This window comes from Bubalus bubalis, chromosome 4 (assembly GCF_019923935.1).
Source record: "Bubalus bubalis isolate 160015118507 breed Murrah chromosome 4, NDDB_SH_1, whole genome shotgun sequence".
NCBI classification, from domain to species: domain Eukaryota; kingdom Metazoa; phylum Chordata; class Mammalia; order Artiodactyla; family Bovidae; genus Bubalus; species Bubalus bubalis.
The window spans coordinates 64,738,553-64,758,989 of record NC_059160.1 but is presented as its reverse complement, the minus strand read 5'-3'; the positions used below and the strand labels follow the sequence as shown (position 1 = coordinate 64,758,989).

At 49.7% G+C, this 20,437-nt stretch overlaps 1 protein-coding gene across 4 annotated transcripts; it reads left to right on the top strand.

The window, feature by feature from the left end:
- Positions 1-146: 146 nt before the first annotated feature.
- AVIL (advillin) lies at positions 147-19,494 on the top strand. 4 transcript variants are annotated; one of them, XM_006077928.4, is made up of 20 exons: positions 147-951; positions 3,417-3,501; positions 4,815-4,889; positions 5,631-5,827; positions 7,211-7,319; positions 7,412-7,522; positions 7,760-7,962; positions 8,445-8,523; positions 8,652-8,750; positions 9,427-9,580; positions 9,683-9,783; positions 10,272-10,409; positions 10,515-10,673; positions 11,622-11,801; positions 13,432-13,577; positions 13,685-13,829; positions 15,254-15,442; positions 16,049-16,117; positions 17,015-17,131; positions 18,896-19,494. In XM_006077928.4, exons 2-20 carry the CDS (start codon positions 3,436-3,438, stop codon positions 19,007-19,009), a joined length of 2,451 nt encoding a protein of 816 aa, XP_006077990.4. In that variant the 5' UTR covers positions 147-951; positions 3,417-3,435; the 3' UTR covers positions 19,010-19,494. The 4 variants fall into 4 exon arrangements, with proteins under 4 accessions (XP_006077990.4, XP_044797500.2, XP_044797501.2 ...); XM_044941565.2 differs by having other exon boundaries at positions 147-2,909; XM_044941566.2 differs by lacking the exon at positions 4,815-4,889.
- The last annotated feature ends 943 nt before the right edge of the window (positions 19,495-20,437 follow it).

Here is a 20,437-nt window from a genome sequence, read left to right as displayed (position 1 = left end):
CTGTCTCCTGTCCCTGCTGTTGTTCATTCAGAACTTACCCCCCACCCTTTGTTCCCTCAGAACCCCTCTGTCATTACGAGGCTGGAGTGCCCAGGCTGGGAGACCAACTGTGGACTCAGCACAGGGATTCTGCCCAAGGTCACAGAACTCGGGCTCCATTAGCTCTTCCCTGGCCCCCAGGTGGAATCAACCCCATTCCCTCCAGGTGCTTAATAAGCACACGCTTGGTGTTCTGTTGACTTCTGGTGAGGAACCAGAAGCCCTGGAGGGACTTAGGGATGTAGAGTCTTCCTTCTGTACCCCTTACTGGTTTTCCCAGAGTAGGAGCCCTGGAGCTCAACAGTGGCTCCTGGCACCTATTAAGCACTCAGATTTTGATTGGACTGCCATATGACCCCCCAAGGGACAAAACAGAATGACCTGATAACACACTGGAGGCCCTTCACCCAGACTTCACCTCCGAGAAATGCCCAGAAACTTCTGGGGGAGGCGCTTGCCAGCCTGGACATCCCAGGGGCTCAGCGGGCGGCCCAGCCCTGCCTCCTGTCATCAGTGTAATGCATTCATATCTACAGGATGGCAAATTTCATATCCTCCCACCCTCTTTCCTGCATTATTGATGACTGCACTTTTAAAAAAATCAATTATATCAGGGCGTGGAACTGGAGTTAAAAAGAAGCCTTTAAAAGTCTGCTCTTGTTTTTGCTCTTTTGAATAGGAACAGATAAAGCTTTCCCTCTGGTTTGAATAAGTCAAGCCCAGGGCTAGGTTGGCTGTGATTGGCCAGGACTAGGAAAATGCAGTTAAGATGCAAACCCAAGCAAATAAAACCCAGTGTCTGCACAGCCATTACTAAGAGAAGGCAGCAGGGCCTGGAGCCTCCTGCATTGGGTGGTTCCTCAACACTGCTTACTTGCTGCCAGAAAACTGGGAAGACGGGTAGAAGGCAAGGTAAGTTCTCTTTGGTTTATGGGTGCATGTCAGTAGAGCATGGATTAGAAAGAAACAAGAGATTGAAATTTCCTTGGCCTTGTCTTCTTGGATGAGACTTTTAGAGGATTGAACCAGGAGCTTGTCAGTTTTGCAAACTTCCTGCTGACAAGGTGAGGTAATTTTTAAGAGATCCCTAAACATTAAGGCATATTTTCAAAAACTAAGAAAGAGAATACCCCAGCTCAAAAAGATGGTGTAGAGCAAGGCATAAATGAAAACCAGCTTCCTCTACTTGGGGTCCATTCATAGGAGTGTTGATAGGAATTAAGGGCCACTACCTTTTAACCTGGGATTTCAAAACTGCACCCCACCCAGCGGTAGTGTCAAAGGGTACTAAGTTAATAAATTAGGAGTTGAGGAGGGACGGAGAGACGCTTTGGGAGACTTCGGTGTCAGTTTCTAGGTGTTCCAGTATGGCAAAGTTCCTTCTGTGAGCATGTCCTGTCCTGTATTTCAGGGCTCCTGGCCCAGTGAGTGTCTTGATTGCTAACTCCCTGTTGGGAATTGGGACCGCTTTTGGCCTCTGGACTCACAGTCCTAATTAGTGACAGCTGGTTTGACTTTTAGCAGGTTTACACTTAGCTCTCTCCCAGGAACGAATTGGTCTTTATCCCCTTCCCCTAGTTGGGTCATGGCATTTGCCTTTAGTGACTGAAATCTAGGATCTGCAGAAAACCTGAACAAATATTCCCCAGCAGTTCCAAGCAGCACAGGGTGGGGCAGTGCCAGTTATCAAATTAAATCCTCAAACATTACTGCTCCGCATCACTGCTCTGCTTTAGGGCTGCTACAGCAGTAGACAAAGGGAGGTTTTTGTTTGTCTTTTTTTGTTTTGCCAATGTCCACACTAGATAATGGCACATACTCAAACCTAGGTTCATCTACCAAGGCTCAAGAAAAGAATGGCCAGACATGCTCCTCCTGACGAGGACAATATGCTTCCAAATAGCCATACCCCAGGCTTTCCTGGTGGCTCAGATGATAAAGAAACTGCCTGCAATGCAGAAGACCCGGGATCGATCCCTGGGTTGGGGAGATGCCCTGGAGAAAGGAATGGCTACCCACTCCAGTATTCTTGCCTGGAGAATTCCATGGATGAGGAGCCTGGTGGGCTACAGTCCATGGAGTCACAAAGAATCAGACACGGCTGAGTGACTAACACTTTCACAAAATCCCAGCTAGACCTTTCAGGGCATTTGGTTTTTGTTTTTCTTTTTCCTGTGTATTAATGAATCAGTCAAGCCCATCCTTTACCTTTGCCATGTGAGAGCATTCATCAGTTACTGTGCATCACGAGATTGCAAGCCCCTTGAGAGCAAGAACCGGACAGGAATTTTCATTATATAAAAGCTATGTGACCGTGGACATGTGTAAGAGCTTGATAACCCTAGACACGCCTCGAACAGAGATGGTGCATAATGCACACTTCTCTTGACCCCTCCCTGTCTCTCCACACCCTGCCTGCGGGAGGGCACTGCACCACTGGCTGGGTCTGTGGGGGCGGGGGAGGGTCTGTCCACAGGCCACGCCCGCCTGTCCCTGCTGGCACCCTGAACTCTTAGTACTCCAACCAGAGATCCAACCCACCCCCCGCCCCGCATTGGAAATCCGAGTCTTAAGTGGTGGACTGCCAGGGAAGTCCACACCCTGAATTCTATGTCCCAGCTCTGCCATTTTACTTTCCCTTTTCTTCTGTGAGGCACAGGGAATATATTAGTCATATGACAAAAGCAGGATGGGATAGTTTAAGGATGGTTTACTTTAAAAAGTCTGGTAAGTGAAAGCCCAAAGAGTGGACTGTGAAGAGGACCTGCCAAGCAGAGAGTCTGGGAGAACTGGAATAAGAATGAGAGAAGGAAACTCAGTTTGGAAATACTCTGATGTAAGCTTTTCAGCCCATGTGCCACTGAATTTAGGTAAGTTAGGAAGAGTTGCAGTACCTCAGAGTAATTAGAACAGAGATTTTAAGATCAGGGAGGGATTTCTTTCTGGTGATACTGAGCAAATTATTTAACCTCTCTGAACCTCAATTTTCCCACAATATAAGACAAAGGAAATATATTCAGCTTATGAGAATTAAATGAGAGAAGTAAAGTCAGTCAACGGAGGGTTTAACACATTTGTCACCCCTTCGGTAAATAATCATGCCTGTTACCAGAGCTCTTAACAAGGGAAGTGGCAAAGGCAAGCAGAACTTCCGGTGGGTGCCCCCACCACCACCACCTCGCCGCCGGGTCAGCCAGGCTTACGACATGAACTTGGACAGGTCATTGCCCACATCACTGTGAGACAACAGTGCAGGGATGCGCCATGAGGATGCGGCCGGATGGCTGACAAGAGATTGGGAAGTGACTTAGGAGGAAAGCAGGCGGGATGCCTGCTCTGAGAGGCGTCACCTCCCCACTTGCTCTGTGATGTTTCAGTCCCGGGAAGACAAGCGCCATGTCTCTGAGCAGCGCCTTCTGGGCTGTGGGCAACGACCCTGGGATCATCACCTGGAGAATAGAGGTGAGCTGGGCTGGATGGGGCACCTCCTGGGCCCCCAAAAGCCCCCCACACTGAGTCTCCTGCTAGTGGCTCGGCAGCAGTGAGAGGCAGCGCTGAAGAGCACGGTCTCCTATCCTTGCACAGAGCCGGGTAGCAGGGGGGAGGTGAGGTGGAAGAAATGCTCTTCACTTTGGGGAGCAGGGCTCCAAGCAAAAACAAGCTGGCCCTTTATCCAGCCATCTGCATTTCCACTAAATGCCCTGGAGAGATGGGTGGGGCCCAGGCCACCCAGAGAGCCAAGACTACCGGCTGCTCTAGTCAGGAAAATAGAACCTGTCTTCCACAGGGCACTCTGGCTCCTGCAAAGTAGGAGGAGGTTTGGGTACAGCATAGATGGGGTCCCTGCTCATCCCTTCTACTCTGGCTTGAGCCCCTCTGGCTGACCCGGAGCGCCACGGGTCAGTAGCTGGGAACCGCCCTGGCCCAGAAAGCCTTACCTCCTCCTCCCTGCTCTGAGCCCAGTGAGGGACTGCTGCATAAAACCCAGAGGAGATGCCCACCTCACTATCATCCTCAGGAGGGGTCACCGCTGCCTAGCAAGCTGCTCAGAGCCAGGTCACTCCCACTGCTTTTAAGGCTCGCCGTGCATTTAACAACTAATAGGAACAAAAAGTTACATAAATTGTGGGATAGTTAACATTCTCACATTTGACACACATATTTTACATTGAATATACTCACATAGGACCGCAGGTTTGCCTCTTTGGAGACAGTGATGAAAGTCCCCATCTGAGGCCACATGAATGGCTCTCCTGGGACGAGCCAGACATGCTATGGCAGATGCATCAGAGCTCCAATCCAGACTCCAGACAGGAGCCCTCAGCACGGAACCCGCACACAGCCAGCCCTCAGCCCCCAGAGCCTCACAGAATCCGGGTACTCCACTCCGTTCTCAGACCTGGGCCAGCGCTGGGTGGATGGAGTCAGTGCTGGAGACCCTGATGCTTTGCTCAGAGACTTGAGGCTCTTCCTTGAGGGCTTACACCCAACTGCATAGGACTGAGGGGGCTCACCAGGTTGCTCAGTGTAGCGAGATGAGACCAGGCAGGTGGTAGGAGGAGGGCAGACCCAGGGCTGTGCAGGCAGAGCTCAGCAGAAGCCGGAGGGATGTGCGCTCATCCTGGGGCTGGCCGCCATGACCCGTTGGGGACATCTCCCTACCTTTCCACCCACTCCCCAGCCCTGTCACCTGTGCCAAATAATAGCATGGAGGGAGGAGGCTTGGGGGACAAGGGGGAAGGAATGTAGCCTATCCACACCCCTTGTCCTTCCAGAAAATGGAGCTGGCGCTGGTGCCCCTGAGCGCCCACGGCAACTTCTATGAGGGAGACTGCTACGTCATCCTCTCGGTGAGCACCATCGGCCCTCTCCCCTGATTCTCACAAGCTCCTCCCCAGAGAGCCAGCTCCGGGGCTTCCCTGGGAGATTTGCCCACAAAATTAATCAGGCCTCTGGTATCCGTCTTGATTCTTCCTCGCTGTTGCATGGAACAGGCTTCCAGTTTGACTATCAAAGGCTGTGCTTAGGCCAGGGTTTTAAATTTTGCATCAGAGTGGGGGAGAGGTGTGGCCGTCAGTCTGAACATCAGCATGTGGCCCATAGCCAGGCTTCAGCCTCCTGAGCCCAGACCCCAGATTACAGTGCTGTGGAGGAAGGCCAGGTGGACACAGGGCCGTCTCTGGCCTCAAAGTGCTCACCTAGCCGAGGGAACAGTCTCCCACATGGACGGTGCCGACAGAGCCACGCTGGCAGACAGCAGCTCTATACAGCTGTGAGAGTGCAGGGGTGCAAATGAGCAACAAGAGAACTCTTGCCTGCATTTCAACCCGGCAAGATTCCCCCCTACCCCTGCTTATGTGGAGGACAGTAAGCTGTCAGCATTCCCCAAATGTAGGGAGGGACTCAGGCTGCTAGGGCTTGAGTCACGGAACAGGTCTGCCCAGGGGCCACTGCAGGGGGCAAGAGACTGCAGAGCAGGACACAGAAGCCTGAGCCTGCCGAGAATGGGACACAAGCCACCCTAGGCAGCTACCTTTCCAGGCCAGAGGGGCGAACCAGCCCCTGAGCCAATCTCTTTGACTACACCCCAGACCCGGAGAGTGGGCTGCCTCCTCTCCCAAGACATCCACTTCTGGATTGGGAAGGACTCCTCCCAGGATGAACAGAGCTGCGCAGCCATCTACACTACGCAGCTGGACGACTACCTGGGGGGCAGCCCCGTTCAGCACCGGGAGGTCCAGTACTATGAGTCCGACACCTTCCGCGGCTACTTCAAGCAGGGCATCATGTGAGTAGCTGGGCACACAGCAAGGATGTAGACGTGGTCCACCAAAGAGGAAACCCAAAGGCTAAAAAGTATGCGAAGAAAGTAATCAGAGAAATGCGAATCAAAACAAAGCTGTCCTCTCCACCAGTGTAAGTTAGAGAGCTGGGTGGTGCTGAGTGTTGGCAAGGTTGTGGGGAGATGGGCACCTGGGGGCCCTGCTGGTGGGAGCGAGGACTGGCCCAGTGTTCCAGAGGGCAATCTGCTATGCCACTGGGGCAGGTCCCAGGTCCACAAGGGCACGGGAGCCAGAATGTTCATAGTGGTATTAGTGGTGGTGAGAAGCTGCAGGCAGTGGGGCCTGTGCCTCCCCCAGGGAGACTGAACAGGAGAAACACTCCGAGACAGCAGGGAGTACCATGCCATCACATTAGAGACACATCTGACCTGTGGACACACCTTAAAAACACTGGGCTTAAGGAACACAGGAAGAAACAGGCTTGAAATACAGAACAGAATGCTAATTCCTGTTTGTAAAAACTGACATAAGCACAAAACAACAGGCTATGTTTTATCAGAATGAAAATAGAAAGATAGATGTTAAACGGTTAGAATGGATGCCTATGGTGGGGAGGAAAAGGCAGGGAGGGGAGGGTATGCAGATAAAAGGGAACACATACACTACAAGAGTGGGGTCTTGTAAAGGCCAGTGATGACAGCCTTCCATGAACTGAGGAGCTTGATCACCTCCAAACTTTACACTGGAGATTGACAACAAAAGGATTCCAAGGAGCTCAAGAGTTCTGAGGCTGCTTGAAGGCCAGCTTCCTGCAGGTGAGCAGTCCTCACTGAGGCCCCACTGGGCACAGAGCAGCCTGCTGAGCCACCAGGGAACCCAGCAACGGAGGCCCTCTGCTCCCGGGGGCTTTCTGGGCGCCCTTCACGTGTGGAATGCCTAGAGGAGGCTGGGTTGGGGTGAGAACTAGAGGCAGGAGAGGGGTTTCCGGGAGTGAGTTGGTCTTCAGGCCACGGGAGATGGCCTGAAGAGGGCCCTGCCCCAACACACATGATGTTCAGCTTCAAGAACAAAACAAAACAAGCTCTTCCTGCCGTGGGGATTATCACTTCTCTGTCTGGAGGTCTAGTCCTCCGGTGGTTGGTTCCTACTCTTAATAGCTCTACTCAAATGTCAGTCCTCCAGAGAAGACAGCCCCAAATGTTTGGTCAAAAAGCCCTCCACTGGGGGCAACTCTGTGGCAGGGGTGACCAGCATCAGTGTTTGACTTGCTCATTTACTGTCATCACCCGTGTGGGCAAAGGCTGCCTCTGTGTGGCCCACCACTCTCTCCCCAGGACCTGGCAAATAGCAGGTTCTCAGTAAATAACGCAAGGGCTGTTTTTCCTCAGCTACAAGAAAGGGGGTGTGGCCTCCGGGATGAAGCACGTGGAGACCAACACCTACAACGTGAAGCGGCTGCTGCACGTGAAGGGGAAGAGAAACATCCGGGCCACCGAGGTCAGTCCTGCCCCCTATCTGTCCTGGGCCTGAGGCCTCTCCGCCTGGCACCCAGGAATTCCTTCTGCCCTATGTCTGTCTCTTCCCTGCAGGTGGAAATGAGCTGGGACAGTTTTAACCGCGGGGATGTCTTCCTGCTGGATCTTGGGAAGGTCATCATCCAGTGGAACGGCCCAGAGAGCAGCAGTGGGGAGCGCCTGAAGGTGTGGCCCATGCGGTCGGCCCCTCCTTTCCCCCAGCTACTCTTTCCTTCTTTCCTGGCTGGCTCTTTCCTGCCCTTCCAGCCAGATGCCTGCCTTTGAGCAGCATCTGTTTCAGAGATAGGCCACATGACTGAGGCTGCAACTCAGCCTGGGGTTCCTCAGTATCAGGGTAACCCCTGTGTCTGGGATCCAGGCTGTTTCTCTTGGAGCTAAGGGCATCCCCGGCCTTCTTTACAGGCAATGCTTCTGGCAAAGGATATTCGGGACAGGGAGCGAGGGGGCCGTGCTGAGATAGGAGTGATCGAGGGAGACAAGGAGGCAGCCAGCCCGGAGCTGATGAAGGTCCTTCAGGACACCCTCGGCCGGCGCTCCATTATCCAACCGGCAGTCCCAGATGAGGTCATAGATCAGCAGCAGAAATCAAACATCACGTTGTATCAGTGAGTAGCTAAGGCTGGCTGCTGGTTGGAAGCTGGGGTCAGGGGAAGGTGGCCCCCAGAGAAACAAGCACTTCTGCTTGGCTCCATTTGGGGTGCAGGCACCTGGGTTTCTTTCAGTCTTTCTTCGAATGCATCTTCTACAAGGAGTTCGTTATTCCCTGAGCAGCTACTGTCTGCTCTTGTTAGCAATGATTCCTGATCTCTGGGAGAGAATGTTCCTTGACTCAAGTCTATGCATCCCAGGAGTGTGGACAGGATAATGTCAGGGGAAGGGTAGAGATAATATTCAGGAAAGAGATGCACAGAAGTCTCCCCCAGACAACAGTGTCCGTCACCTCCCAGTCCGCACTCATGCCATGCCTGTTGCAAGAAGTCAAACTCTACCCAGAAACTCCATCCTAAGACCAAGCCGGGAAATAGCAAACTGACCACATGATGCTCTGTAGAAGGGAAGGTACAGGCTAACTTCTCCCCTTCTCCAGTGTCTCAGATTCATCTGGGCAGCTGGTGGTCACAGAGGTAGCGACGAGGCCTCTGGTCCAGGACTTACTGAATCCTGATGTGAGTAGCACTTGGGTGGGCTTGGCTTGGGGTAGCCGGACCTGGCTTCAGATGCAGGCCCCACGGACAGGCCTTCCTTATGGTCTCGGGCAGCAGTAACCACTTTTGTCCCTGGCCATCTGCTTCAGGACTGCTACATCCTGGACCAAAGTGGAACCAAGATCTATGTGTGGAAAGGAAGAGGAGCCACAAAGGTTGAGAAACAGATGGCCATGTCTAAAGCCCTGGTAGGAGCTATGGACATGCAGTATTATTCAAAAAGTCTGTTCACGAAACATCAGAGGTGCTCGGAGAGCTATATCAGGCACTGGAGCACAAAACATCGCAGTTATATCCATGACTTCAAAGTCAGACAGACAAACTGGGATTCAAATCCAGGTCTAGTGTTACTTCCTGGGGTTGTTGTGATGGTTGAATAACATTTGTAAAGCACTTAAACACACTGGCACACACACCTGCCCAATAAAAGGTGGCTGTTATTATTGAAGGCAATATCACATATCAACAGCCCTGTCCTCAAGGAACTTATGACATTATTGTGCAGCCTCCTGCAGCTGAACCAAGCAGGATGCATCTACCAAGCAAAAAAAAAAAAAAAAAAAGGCAAATGAAAGTGATGCAAAGTCAGTAGAGTACAGAAGTGCTGAAGGAATATACTAGACAGGATTTAAAAAAAAATCAGTAATAATCATGACCAATGAAGGAATGCCAAAATGTTCCATTTAGTCCTTTCCTTGAGGCAGCTAGCGTGGTCCCTAGACAGAAGTGAGTTAGAATTTGACTCTGACTCCCAGAAGGGAACAATCCTACCCAATGGCTTCAAAGGGGTAAATTACCAGTAGAGCCAAGAACCCAGAGCATTCCCTGACTGACCTGCCCTTTGGGGGTGGGGGGTACCCACAGAATTTCATCAGGATGAAGGGCTACCCCAGCAGCACCAACGTGGAGACCGTCAATGACGGTGCCGAGTCGGCCATGTTCAAGCAGCTGTTCCAGAAGTGGACGGTGAAGGAACAGACCGTGGGTCTGGGGAAAACGTTCAGCGTGGGTAAAGTTGGTAAGACTGCCCCCAGATGGTGTTCGCATTGTGGGGAGTCTCTAGAAAGACGGGCACGGATGCTTTTCATTCACCTGGCTTCTCCCAACCCCTTCTCTGCAGCGAAGGTTTTCCAGGATAAATTTGATGTAACTCTGCTGCACACCAAACCAGAGGTGGCAGCCCAGGAAAGAATGGTGGATGACGGCAACGGCAAAGTTGAGGTAATAAGCCCAGTGACCCATGTGCCAGGGCAGGCAGGGCACCGGCTCTCCTGGCTGCTTTGCTGCAGAGGAGCGCACAGGATCCTGTGCGCTCCTCTGCTTCCCTTGTCACCTCTGGGGCCTCGGGACTCTTCCCTAAGAGGTGTCTGCGTCTTCAGGGTTCTCCCACAATTCTTCAGGGAAGGGAAAGGTAGGCACCCCAGTGTGCTGTCAACAGCTCACCTGGCAGACGCATTCAAATGACCTCTGAGCTGTGATGGGGGTGCGTCTGACCAGGGATGACCTACTTCTCCGGATTCAAATCATGCAAATGGGATAAGCCCTCAATACTGGGAAGAAGCACCAGAGGATAAGGGGTACTGTGAATGGACCTTTGTGCCTCATCCACCTGGATTCTCTGCCCAGCATGGCCCAGTTCCCTTCAGGTGGCTGTTTGTTCAAAGAGGACTCCCCCCATCTCTGGGGAACTGTGTCTCTTCTATGCCCAGGTCTGGAGGATAGAAAACCTGGAGCTGGTCCCCGTGGAGCACCAGTGGTATGGCTTCTTTTATGGGGGAGACTGCTATCTGGTTCTCTATACGTATGAGATGCATGGGAAGCCTCATTACATCCTGTATATCTGGCAGGTAGGCCTGGGGCAGGCTCTTAGCTTTGGATCCTGGTGCTTCCTCTGGCCACTGAGCTGGGGCCGGGGGTGGCAGGGACCTATTGCACCCTTCTCACCCGTGCAGGGCCGCCACGCCTCACAGGATGAGCTGGCAGCCTCGGCATATCAGGCGGTAGAGGTGGACCAGCAGTTTGAAGGGGCCCCTGTGCAGGTTCGGGTTACCATGGGGAAGGAGCCGCGCCACTTCATGGCCATCTTCAAAGGAAAGCTGGTCATCTTTGAGGTGAGAAACCTAAGGTAAAACTACACCAGAAGCAGAATGCTCAGAACCAGCAGGTCAGCAGGGAGCTACAGTAGAGGAGAGGAGGGGTGGAGAGTGGGGCTTGGGGAGGACACAGACGAGAAGGAGGTGAATCTCTCTAAGACACTGAAGTGCATCCCGACTGCTTAGGGCTTCAAGTCCACACCCCTGCCTAGTTCATGTTCAAGGTCTTGTATAATCTGACCCATATAACCTGTGCAGGTGCATCACCCTCAGCTCCCTAACCTCCACACTCCACTCCAGTCAGGTGGGTCTCTCTTTAGACCTCACATGTGCTCTATCATTCCCTGTCTGCCTCCCCCAGCCGTGTGCCCCTTCAGACTCCAGTCCCATGTCTTCCAGAAAGCCTTGGCTGAAGCACCACCAGAACTGTATGATGTCACACGCTTGATATACACAAGTCTGTGGTCAAGTCCTAGTCTTGTCATTGATTAGCCAGTTTTCTGAGCCTCAGTTTCCCCACCTGCACTGTGGGATAATAATACCTACTTCACAGAGTTATTATGAGGATCAATAAAATGATATAGCTAAGGCACCAGAAAAGAGCCTGGCATATAACCCAGGTCTCAGAATGAAAGCTAACACCATTTCTTAAAAATATTTATTTATTTGGCTGCAGAGGGTCTTAGCTATGGCATTTGGGATCTAGTTCTCTGGCCAGGGATTGAAGCTGGGCCCCCTGCACTGGGAGCACAGAGTCTTAGCTGCTGGACCATCAGGGAAGTCCCCTGAAAGCTAACACTGTTGGTACCATAACTCCGGCTCACCTCGACCTCTCCCAGTTGGCTGAGAAGCTCCTTGAGGGCAAAGATGGTGTCAGATACAGCGCTGTTCTCCACAGCGCTGGCCCAGTGCTCAGAGCACACGGTATACCTTAGATCTGGACTCTGCTTTTCTCTTTCTCTCTAGGGTGGGACTTCTAGGAAGGGAAATGCTGAGCCGGATCCTCCAGTAAGACTCTTCCAGATTCAAGGACATAACAAATCTAACACCAAAGCAGTGGAGGTCCCAGCCTTCACCTCCTCCCTAAATTCCAATGATGTCTTTCTGCTGAGAACGCAGGCAGAGCACTACCTGTGGTTTGGCAAGGTAAGACAGCTGGCCCAGCAGTCACACCCATCCCTTGGCTCCCAGCCCTGCACCCACCCTCTGGTCAGCAAGGGCAAAGGAACTTAGAATAGGCTGGAGCAGTCCTCAAAAAGAGGAGCCTTTTCCTAAAGATTCTTCAAAGGGACCAGCAATGTTCCTCACAATTAGGCCTCCAGTTACACACTCAATGCCTCCAGTTACACACTCAATAATGGCACTGCTCACACCCAGGAGACCCTCCATAAACAGCTAAACACATGGAGGCTGGATGCAGGATGGAAAAGTCAATCTTTCCACACCAGTTTGGTGCACTGTAATAGGACAGGCATTAACACTGAACAAAAGAACACTAAAAATATGATTTTTGTCAATTCAGATTTCATCTGCAATGAAAAGCACTAGAACTGTTTTACAAAAGAGAATTGAATAGGAAAAGATGCTCAATATTAATAGTCATTAGGGAAATGCAAATAGAAACCCCAATGAGATACCACTACACACGTATGACTAATGACTAAAAAACCGATAATATCTAGTGCTGGTGAAAAAAGCAATAGGAATTCTCACACACTGCAGGTGAAAATGCAGATACGGCCTTAGAAAACAATTTGATGGTTTCTTGTAAAACATATACTTATTGTATGAGCCCATTCCTGGGTATGTACCCATGTGAAAAAACTACCTTCACACAAAAACCTATACACAAATGTTTAATAGCACCTTTATTTGTAATTGCCAAAAACTGGAAGCAAATCAACTGGAGGATGGATGAGCAAGCAGTGGTGCTTCCACACAATTGGAATGGAATACTACTCAGCTACAGAACACCCACAACTGCAAGGAAGAATCGCAAATGCATTATGCTAAGTGAAAGAAGCTAGACTCAGAGGCCACACTGTGCAGGATTCCATTTACCAGGTTCTGGAAGAGGCAAAACTGTCAGGATGGGAACAGATTCGTGGTTGCCAGAGGCTAAGGATGCAGGGAGGGTTTGACTACAAAGGCGTGGGTGGTCGGAGGGAAACTTCTGCAGTGGTGAGGCAACTTCTCTGTTTTTTGTTGTGGTGGTGGTAGCATGATTCTATGCATTTGTCAAGAGTCATAGAACTCTATGGCAGAAAGGGTGAATTTTCCTGTATATAATTTAAAAAATATTTTTCTTAAAAAAAATAATCAAAAGTAAGTGCTAAAATTCCAACTGAAGGTAAAACAAAAGTGACCTCTCAATACCCACCGAGCATTTCAGAGTCTAGTCTGGTCCTTTGCTACCACACTGTTTTCCTCCTTCCCACCCACCCCCACCCCCACCCGCCTCCCACCCAGCCCCCCACCCTGCCTCCACCCTTCCCAGCACCAGAACAAACCCATCTAAGCTCCCTTGTCCTGAGGTCTTTTGGCTTGGTAACTAATCCTGGCTGCTGCTGCTAAGTCACTTCAGTCGTGTCCAATTCTGTGTGACCCCATAGACGGCAGCCCACCAGGCTTTCCCGTCCCTGGGATTCTCCAGGCTAGAACACTGGAGTGGGTTTGCCATTTCCTTCTACACTGAGTTATTAGTCTAAGCACTTTATTCCCACATCAACGTGCCTGTGTGTGACTCACATCTGTGTTCTCCCCACCCCGTTCTCAGGGGTCTAGTGGAGATGAGCGGGCGATGGCTAAGGAGCTGGCTGGACTTCTCTGTGACGGTACTGAGAACACAGTGGCTGAGGGCCAGGAGCCAGCTGAGTTCTGGGACCTGCTGGGAGGGAAAACTCCCTATGCCAGTGACAAAAGGTACAGGACCACAGCATCCCCTCCATTTGGCTCCCCCTGCCTCCCAGACTGGTGAACTGCAGGTGATTTCCAAGCAGCTCAGCTCCTCTACATGGACTGTATTGCAGACTACAGCAGGAGATCCTAGATGTCCAGTCTCGTCTCTTTGAATGTTCCAATAAGACTGGCCGGTTCACTGTCACTGAGATCATAGACTTTACCCAGGACGACCTGAACCCAGGTGACGTGATGCTCCTGGATACCTGGGACCAGGTAAGACACAGCCAGAGAGCTTGGAACAAATGACAAACATCCTCAAGGTTTAGGCTATTTTTTTGTATAGTATCTCTCCCCCAAACCCCAGTTAAGCCAGGGTAGCCCTGGACCATCCCCAAGTCAATCAAACAATTGTCAGTGGTGACCGAAGGAAGAGCCTGCTTTTTTGCCAGGGTTGGAGAGACTAGAATGTTGTTTAAAACTCACCATCCTGGGAATTTTCCCACTATGCTCTGGGAAAATCATGCCATCCTATCACACACTCCATTCTCTCAGGACCAAGAGCAGTAGGCTGCACACCTGGAGATATGGGCCTTTGGGGGAATAAAGGGATAAAAGGGGACATCTTCAAGGCCACCCCTCTGCCACATCCGGTTTTCTTCAATTTGGCTCAGCAAACACCTCTTCCTTTCTAATCACTGTGCTGGGCGTGGTGTCGCTAAGGCGAAGGGCCCCACCCCACTCTCAGAGTCTACAGGCTGACAGAGGGTGGAGGAGACCGGATGGAGGATCATCATTTTACTGTGATGGAGGTACATATGAAGTGCCTTGGGAGCACAAATTAGGGTATTTAACACAGTTCGGGGGCTCAGAGAAGACTCTCTGGAGGAGATGGCTCCCAGACTCCAAGGAGAAACAGGTATTAATCAGGTAAAGAGGCCATTCCAGGCAAAAGAAAAGCAAGGCAGGAAATAGTCTACTACAAAGAGCATTATCAGAGTATAAGACAGAGTTAAAGAGTGCCCTAGAGGTGAAGCTAAAGAAGTAGGTATGGACCTTACCAACCAAGTCAAGAAGTTTGGAACTTACCCTGGAAAGCTACTGAAATTTAAGCAGGTGAGTGACATGGTCAGACTGTGCTTTAGATCACTCACTCTAGCGAGTGTAGGAGAGGAGGGAGGGGGTGTGAGAAAAAAGAAGACTGTACGTTGGGAGGCCCATCAGCACACATGGTCCTAGTCCAGAAAGAGCTGCTGCTGGCCCACAGAAGCAGTGGAGTAGAGCTGGATGGATGGCGACAGATTTGACAAAAGCATGAGAGGTAAACTAGCTAAGTCCTGGGGATACAGACTGCATTCAGGATGATTCCCAGGTTACTGCCTTGGGTGACTGAATGGACACCATTCCCCAAGAATGGAGACACAGATACAAGTTTAGAAAAGAGCTACATGTTGGGGGTGTTATACTTGAGGTGCTTGGAGACAGCCAAGAGGAAATGTTTTGCAAGAAGCTGGATTCAGGAAGCTGACGTTCAGAGAGTTCAGGACTGGAGATGTAGATGTGGGAGATACACAAATCAAAACAAATCTGAGAAAAACTTTGCTGAGGCTGTGAACTGCTGACGGGGAAAGACGGGGCAGCGCGTACTATCTAGCACTAGCCTTTGGCATGAGCGCAGTAACAGGTCTCTACAACAACAGGTGTTCCTGTGGATCGGGGCTGAGGCCAATGCTGCAGAGAAGAAGAGTGCTCTGTCTACCGCCCAGGAGTACCTGCACACTCACCCCAGCGGCCGAGACACCGGCACACCGATCCTGATCGTTAAACAGGGATTCGAGCCTCCCATCTTCACAGGCTGGTTCCTGGCCTGGGACCCTCACATTTGGAGCGTAAGAACAGAGAAGCAGGGGGATGTTCTTACTGCCAGGGTGCTCAGCACTGACACCTCAGAAGGATGGCAGGGTACTCGAGGGCCGAGTCAACCCAGGACCGTACCCCCCCCCCACTCCCTTCTCCCCTCTCCCGTTTTTACCTTCCTTCTCTTTCGCACCCTGCACAGCAGTTAAGTCTAGTCAGCAAATTCACAGCGTGCCTCAGGAACAGGCAACGTGAGAAGTAGTAAAGTTTGTGAAGTCTGTCCACACACATTACATCCTGATAGCCAGGGGAACATTGTTGCCTGTGTTACAAATGAGGAAGCTCAGAGAAGTTACTTGTCTACAGTCACAACCAGTAGGAAGAAGCCAGGTTTTCTGACTCCTAGTCAACTGCTCTTAGTATGGAATATTGAGGAGCCACCAGCAAAGAGTGCAGATCATGTTTAAGTACCTTCCAACCCTGCATAGACCTGGAAGGGGGGATTTTCCTTTCTGCTTATCTCTGAAATGTCTTCTGTCCCATGGCTGTTTTGCTTCTCTCAAGGGTTATAGACCAGACCTGAGACGTCCCTCCACTATAAGCAGCATCTCATCCTGTTTTCTATATCTTCTTCCTAGGCAGGGAAATCGTATGAACAGTTAAAAGAAGAGCTGGGAGATGCTGTTGCTATCACAAGAATCACTGCTGTAAGTTTCTTGGAGGAGCTATTCACAGGCAACCAGAGCCAGAAAGAAACAGCAGATGCTGCAGACACAGCATGGCCGAAACCCTATCATGTCCTTCTCAGTATCACTCCGATGGTCTCATTTGATGGGAAGATTGTTTTAATTGGTAGAAAAAGCAGGCTTCAGAGCCGAGTTCCTTATTTTACTGCCTTCCAGAATTTAGAACACTTGCTGTTACCAAATCGAATTATTCAACTCTGTCACTCAGGAGAGATTAAATTAACTAGTAGTATTTTTCAGAAATAATAAGCTTGTAACCCAGGTGACACTATTAGTTTCTGACAGCGGCATCCACAGAAACTCAGGCCATTACCCCTGTTTTCACGGCCCCCAGAAGTGGAGCTCCCGGCCGAGAACCCAGCAGCTCTTTAGCATCAGGACGGCGCACAGCACCACTGTCCAAACCATCTGGCGTTTTGTTGTTTGTGCTCTACAAACTCAAGATTTCAAAACTCATGGCAACGTAGCATCTTTAAAATATATTTAAGAGAAGTGTGACTTCAATTTGAAACCATCTGAAGGCCAGAAATGTAGAGCCCAAGTAAAAGTACCAAGAGAAGGGATGTGATCACAGTATTTAAGTGAGATTTATGCACAACATTTACGCCAACTGACTATACAGGATTTACCTTAGACTCACTGAATCAGCTTCCCAAGAACCCCCAAACTATTTTAGATTTCCAGATGACTCTGACATGCAGCCAGCGTAGGGGACCACTGTTCTAAAAGATGATTATAAAGCATGAAGTGGTAAAAAAAAAAAAAAAAAAAAAATTTTTTTAAATGTTATAAACATAGAACTTTAATTGCACAGACCTGAGTGGTCTTTTATTGTGTCTACATTCTTATCTTCCCTAGGATATGAGAGACACAACCCTTGCCCTGAATTCTGAGCCAAAATATTACCCCCTAGAAGTTCTGTTGAAAAATCAGAGTCAGGAGTTGCCAGAGGATGTGAACCCTGCCAAAAAGGAGGTGAGTGACTGACATGAGTGGAGCTCTGCAGAAGCACCATCTCGGAGTATGGCCAACACTGTAAACACTCAGTAGACAACTGACCTACCCAGGAGCTCAAGCCAGAAACCCAGGGCTCCTTCTTGATTCTTTTTCCTCACCTCCCACATCAACCCATCAGCTAGCTGCCACCCACTGCTCTCCATCTCTCTGCTGCCAGTATGGTCCAGCCATCATGGACCACTGCCATAGGCCCCCAGTGAATTTTCACCTCTGTCCCTACAATCTGATCCCCATATAACAACCAATGGGCTTTTATAGCAGATGATACTTTTCTATTTAACACACCTTGAATGGCTTCTCACTGCACTTAGAATCCAGAGTCCTCGCGATGGCCTCCAAGGCCCTATACAACCTGGCCCCTGCCCACCTGATTTCGTCTTACAGGCCAGTACTGTCTTCACTTACAGCCCTTTAGCCAGTTGCTGTTTTTCTGTTCCTCGAACATGAGGCTTTCTGCTGGCTACTGCTCCTGCCTGAAAAAACATCTCTCTCCCAGATCATCAGAGAGACAGGTCTGCCGCATTGTTTAGGTCACAGCTGCAGGGTCACCTCCCCAGGAAGGCCTTCCCTGACCACCCCACCCTGCCTCCCTCAGCCCCTACAGTCCTTTTGTACTTGGTCACTCACTGTCTATCTGCCCCATTCCCCGACACCTTCAAAAGCAGGGAGCTTCTCTGTATTGTTCACCATCACATTCTCAGCTTTTTAGCACCTAAACGGTGACTGGCAGATCATAGGCACAACTTAAGTTTCAGCTGATTTAATTAACAGTCATGTTGAATGAATGAATTTATTTTTCCCTTGAAGGGTCTCTGGGCTTCCCTGATAGCTCAGTTGGTAAAGAATCTGCCTGACCCCAGTTCAATTCCTGGGTAGGGAAGACCCACTGGAGAAGGGATAGGCTATCCACTCCAGTATTCATGGGCTTCCCTGGTGGCTCAACTGGCTCAATCCACCTGAGATGCAGGAGACCTGGGTTCAATCCCTGGGTTGGGAAGATCACCTGGAGAAGGGAAAGGCTAAGCACTCCAGTATTCTGCCTGGAGAATTCCACGGACTATATAGTCCATGGGGTCGCAAAAAGTCAGATTCAGCTGAGCAACTTTCACTTGAAGGGTCTCTAAATTTTCCACAGTGTCTTATGTAACCAATTCTTGAGTATCTGGGCTACAACTTCCTTGAAAACAGAAACCATACCTTAGTCCAAGTCCAATTTTACTTGGACTGAAAATATTCATTAATCATTAATAAATAAATGTTAGAATGTTATGCTCTCAACAAGATCCACTTGATCCTGCATTGGAAAACATCTGGATAAAAAATGGCAGATTAAAAAGAGAAAAATATTAATACAAAATGGCAGATGAGGGCATAAGGCAAGGAAAACTGTCACTCAGTTTAGCTCTCCATTCAGCCAAAGCCTAATGTTTAGCACTTATACATAATATACAACCCATTTCTTGTCCTTCTGGCAAGACACTGGTGCCAGGTGGGACTGCAAGCGCCGTGAACCCAGTCAGCGCTTCCACAGGCCACGGTGGGACTCCACCAGCTGACAAGCTCGCCAATGAATAATTTAAGTCAAACACAGACTTTCTGGAAAATTCATTCTACTTCCCCTTTCAAGAAACTACTTGGGACTATCTCTTGGCCGCTCTGCCCCCACCCCATCAACACTGACAGGTGCCAGGTCTTCTAACTAGAAACTGTTTTCTCTCTTAGAATTACCTCTCTGAAAAGGACTTTGTTTCTGTGTTTGGCATCACAAGAGGGCAGTTTGCTGCTCTGCCTGGCTGGAAACAGCTCCAGATGAAGAAAGAAAAGGGGCTTTTCTGAGGCAAGAAGGCATCTGCCTATTGCAAGATCCCAGAAGAGAGCAGTCAGTGCCAATGTAAGGAAAGAGTTTCTCTAATTTCTGCCTAATGTCCAGCTACTTAATAGAGAGATAGTAGAGCCTGCCAATCACAGCATGTACTCCATTTTTCTCATCCCTGCATTTCTTAGTTGTCATATACCTAAAATGTTAGCTGCTCACTTTGAAATTTTTATGGTCTTCTGGCTGCAGCCTTAGCAGAAAACACTAAAACTGCAAGAAAATCTGGAGAAGTCAAAAGTAAGAGAACAGAAAAATTGTTTAAAGTGCTTAATTCTGGGGCAAGGGCCTAAGTTTGTTTTAAATTTTAAGGTTTGTATTTTCTATTTAACCCACAAATCATCAAAGTTAGTCACATATATACCCTGAAGTCAAAAAATCTAAATGCTCAAATCTGTATGTGCCAGAAGTTTTTAAGTTTTCAAATAAAGATACCTATAAGAACAAATGGGAGTTCTTTTCAGTATTTTGGGTCTGCCCATTAGGGTAACTATTGTGTTCTATGAGAGAAATGTCTCAGGACTGGGGAAGTCAAGAGGCACTGCTGGGCTGCCCTAGAGTGGCTCAGTGGTAAAGAATCCACCTGCTGATGCAGGAGACAGGAGTTCGATCCCTGCTCTGGGAAGATTCCACGTGCCATGGAGCAACTAAGCCCTTGAGACACAACTATTCAGTCTGCGCTCTAGAGCACAGAAGCCCCAACTACTGAGCCCACGAGCCCCAACTACTGAAGCCCTCAAACTCTATAGAGGCTGTGCTCTGCAACAAGAGGAGCCACTGCAACGGGAAGCCGAGCACCACAACTAGAGTAAAAGCCACAAAGCAACAAAGACCCAGCACAGCCATAAACAAATAAAACTATTAAATTTTTTTTAAAAAAGAGGCACCGCTGAGGGAGCTCTCTGGATAGCTGGGATCCCTGTTTCTGGCACAAGAATCCCAGAATCTGCCACACAGCTGTCCAGGAAACCTCAGGCCGCACCCAGCTACACCCTACTATCCAGAAGAGAAACAAGGCCATGTGTTATTAATTTCAGGAATGAGGCCAGAACCAGTGCGTATATCACCACAGAGAGCCTTCAAAGCATGCTACAGACATCAACAAATGAACCACATTTTCCAGACAACTCTAAGTTTGAGTCAACAACTGCAGAAGATTCCATGTGGCAAAAGTAATGTAACTGGGGAAGTTCCAGGATACAAGCGTAGTCCAAAACATCACAAAGTAAAACTGAACGAGAGGCCTATGTCACAGGAGGAGGAGGGGAAGACTCAGACATCTTGGGGACGCCACAATAAATGTGCAGAAGGGAGAAGCAGCACAGTTCTCCCAGACACTGTCAGCCACTTCCATGAGGCTCGCCTGTTGTTTTCTAAAACGTGTTACAAGT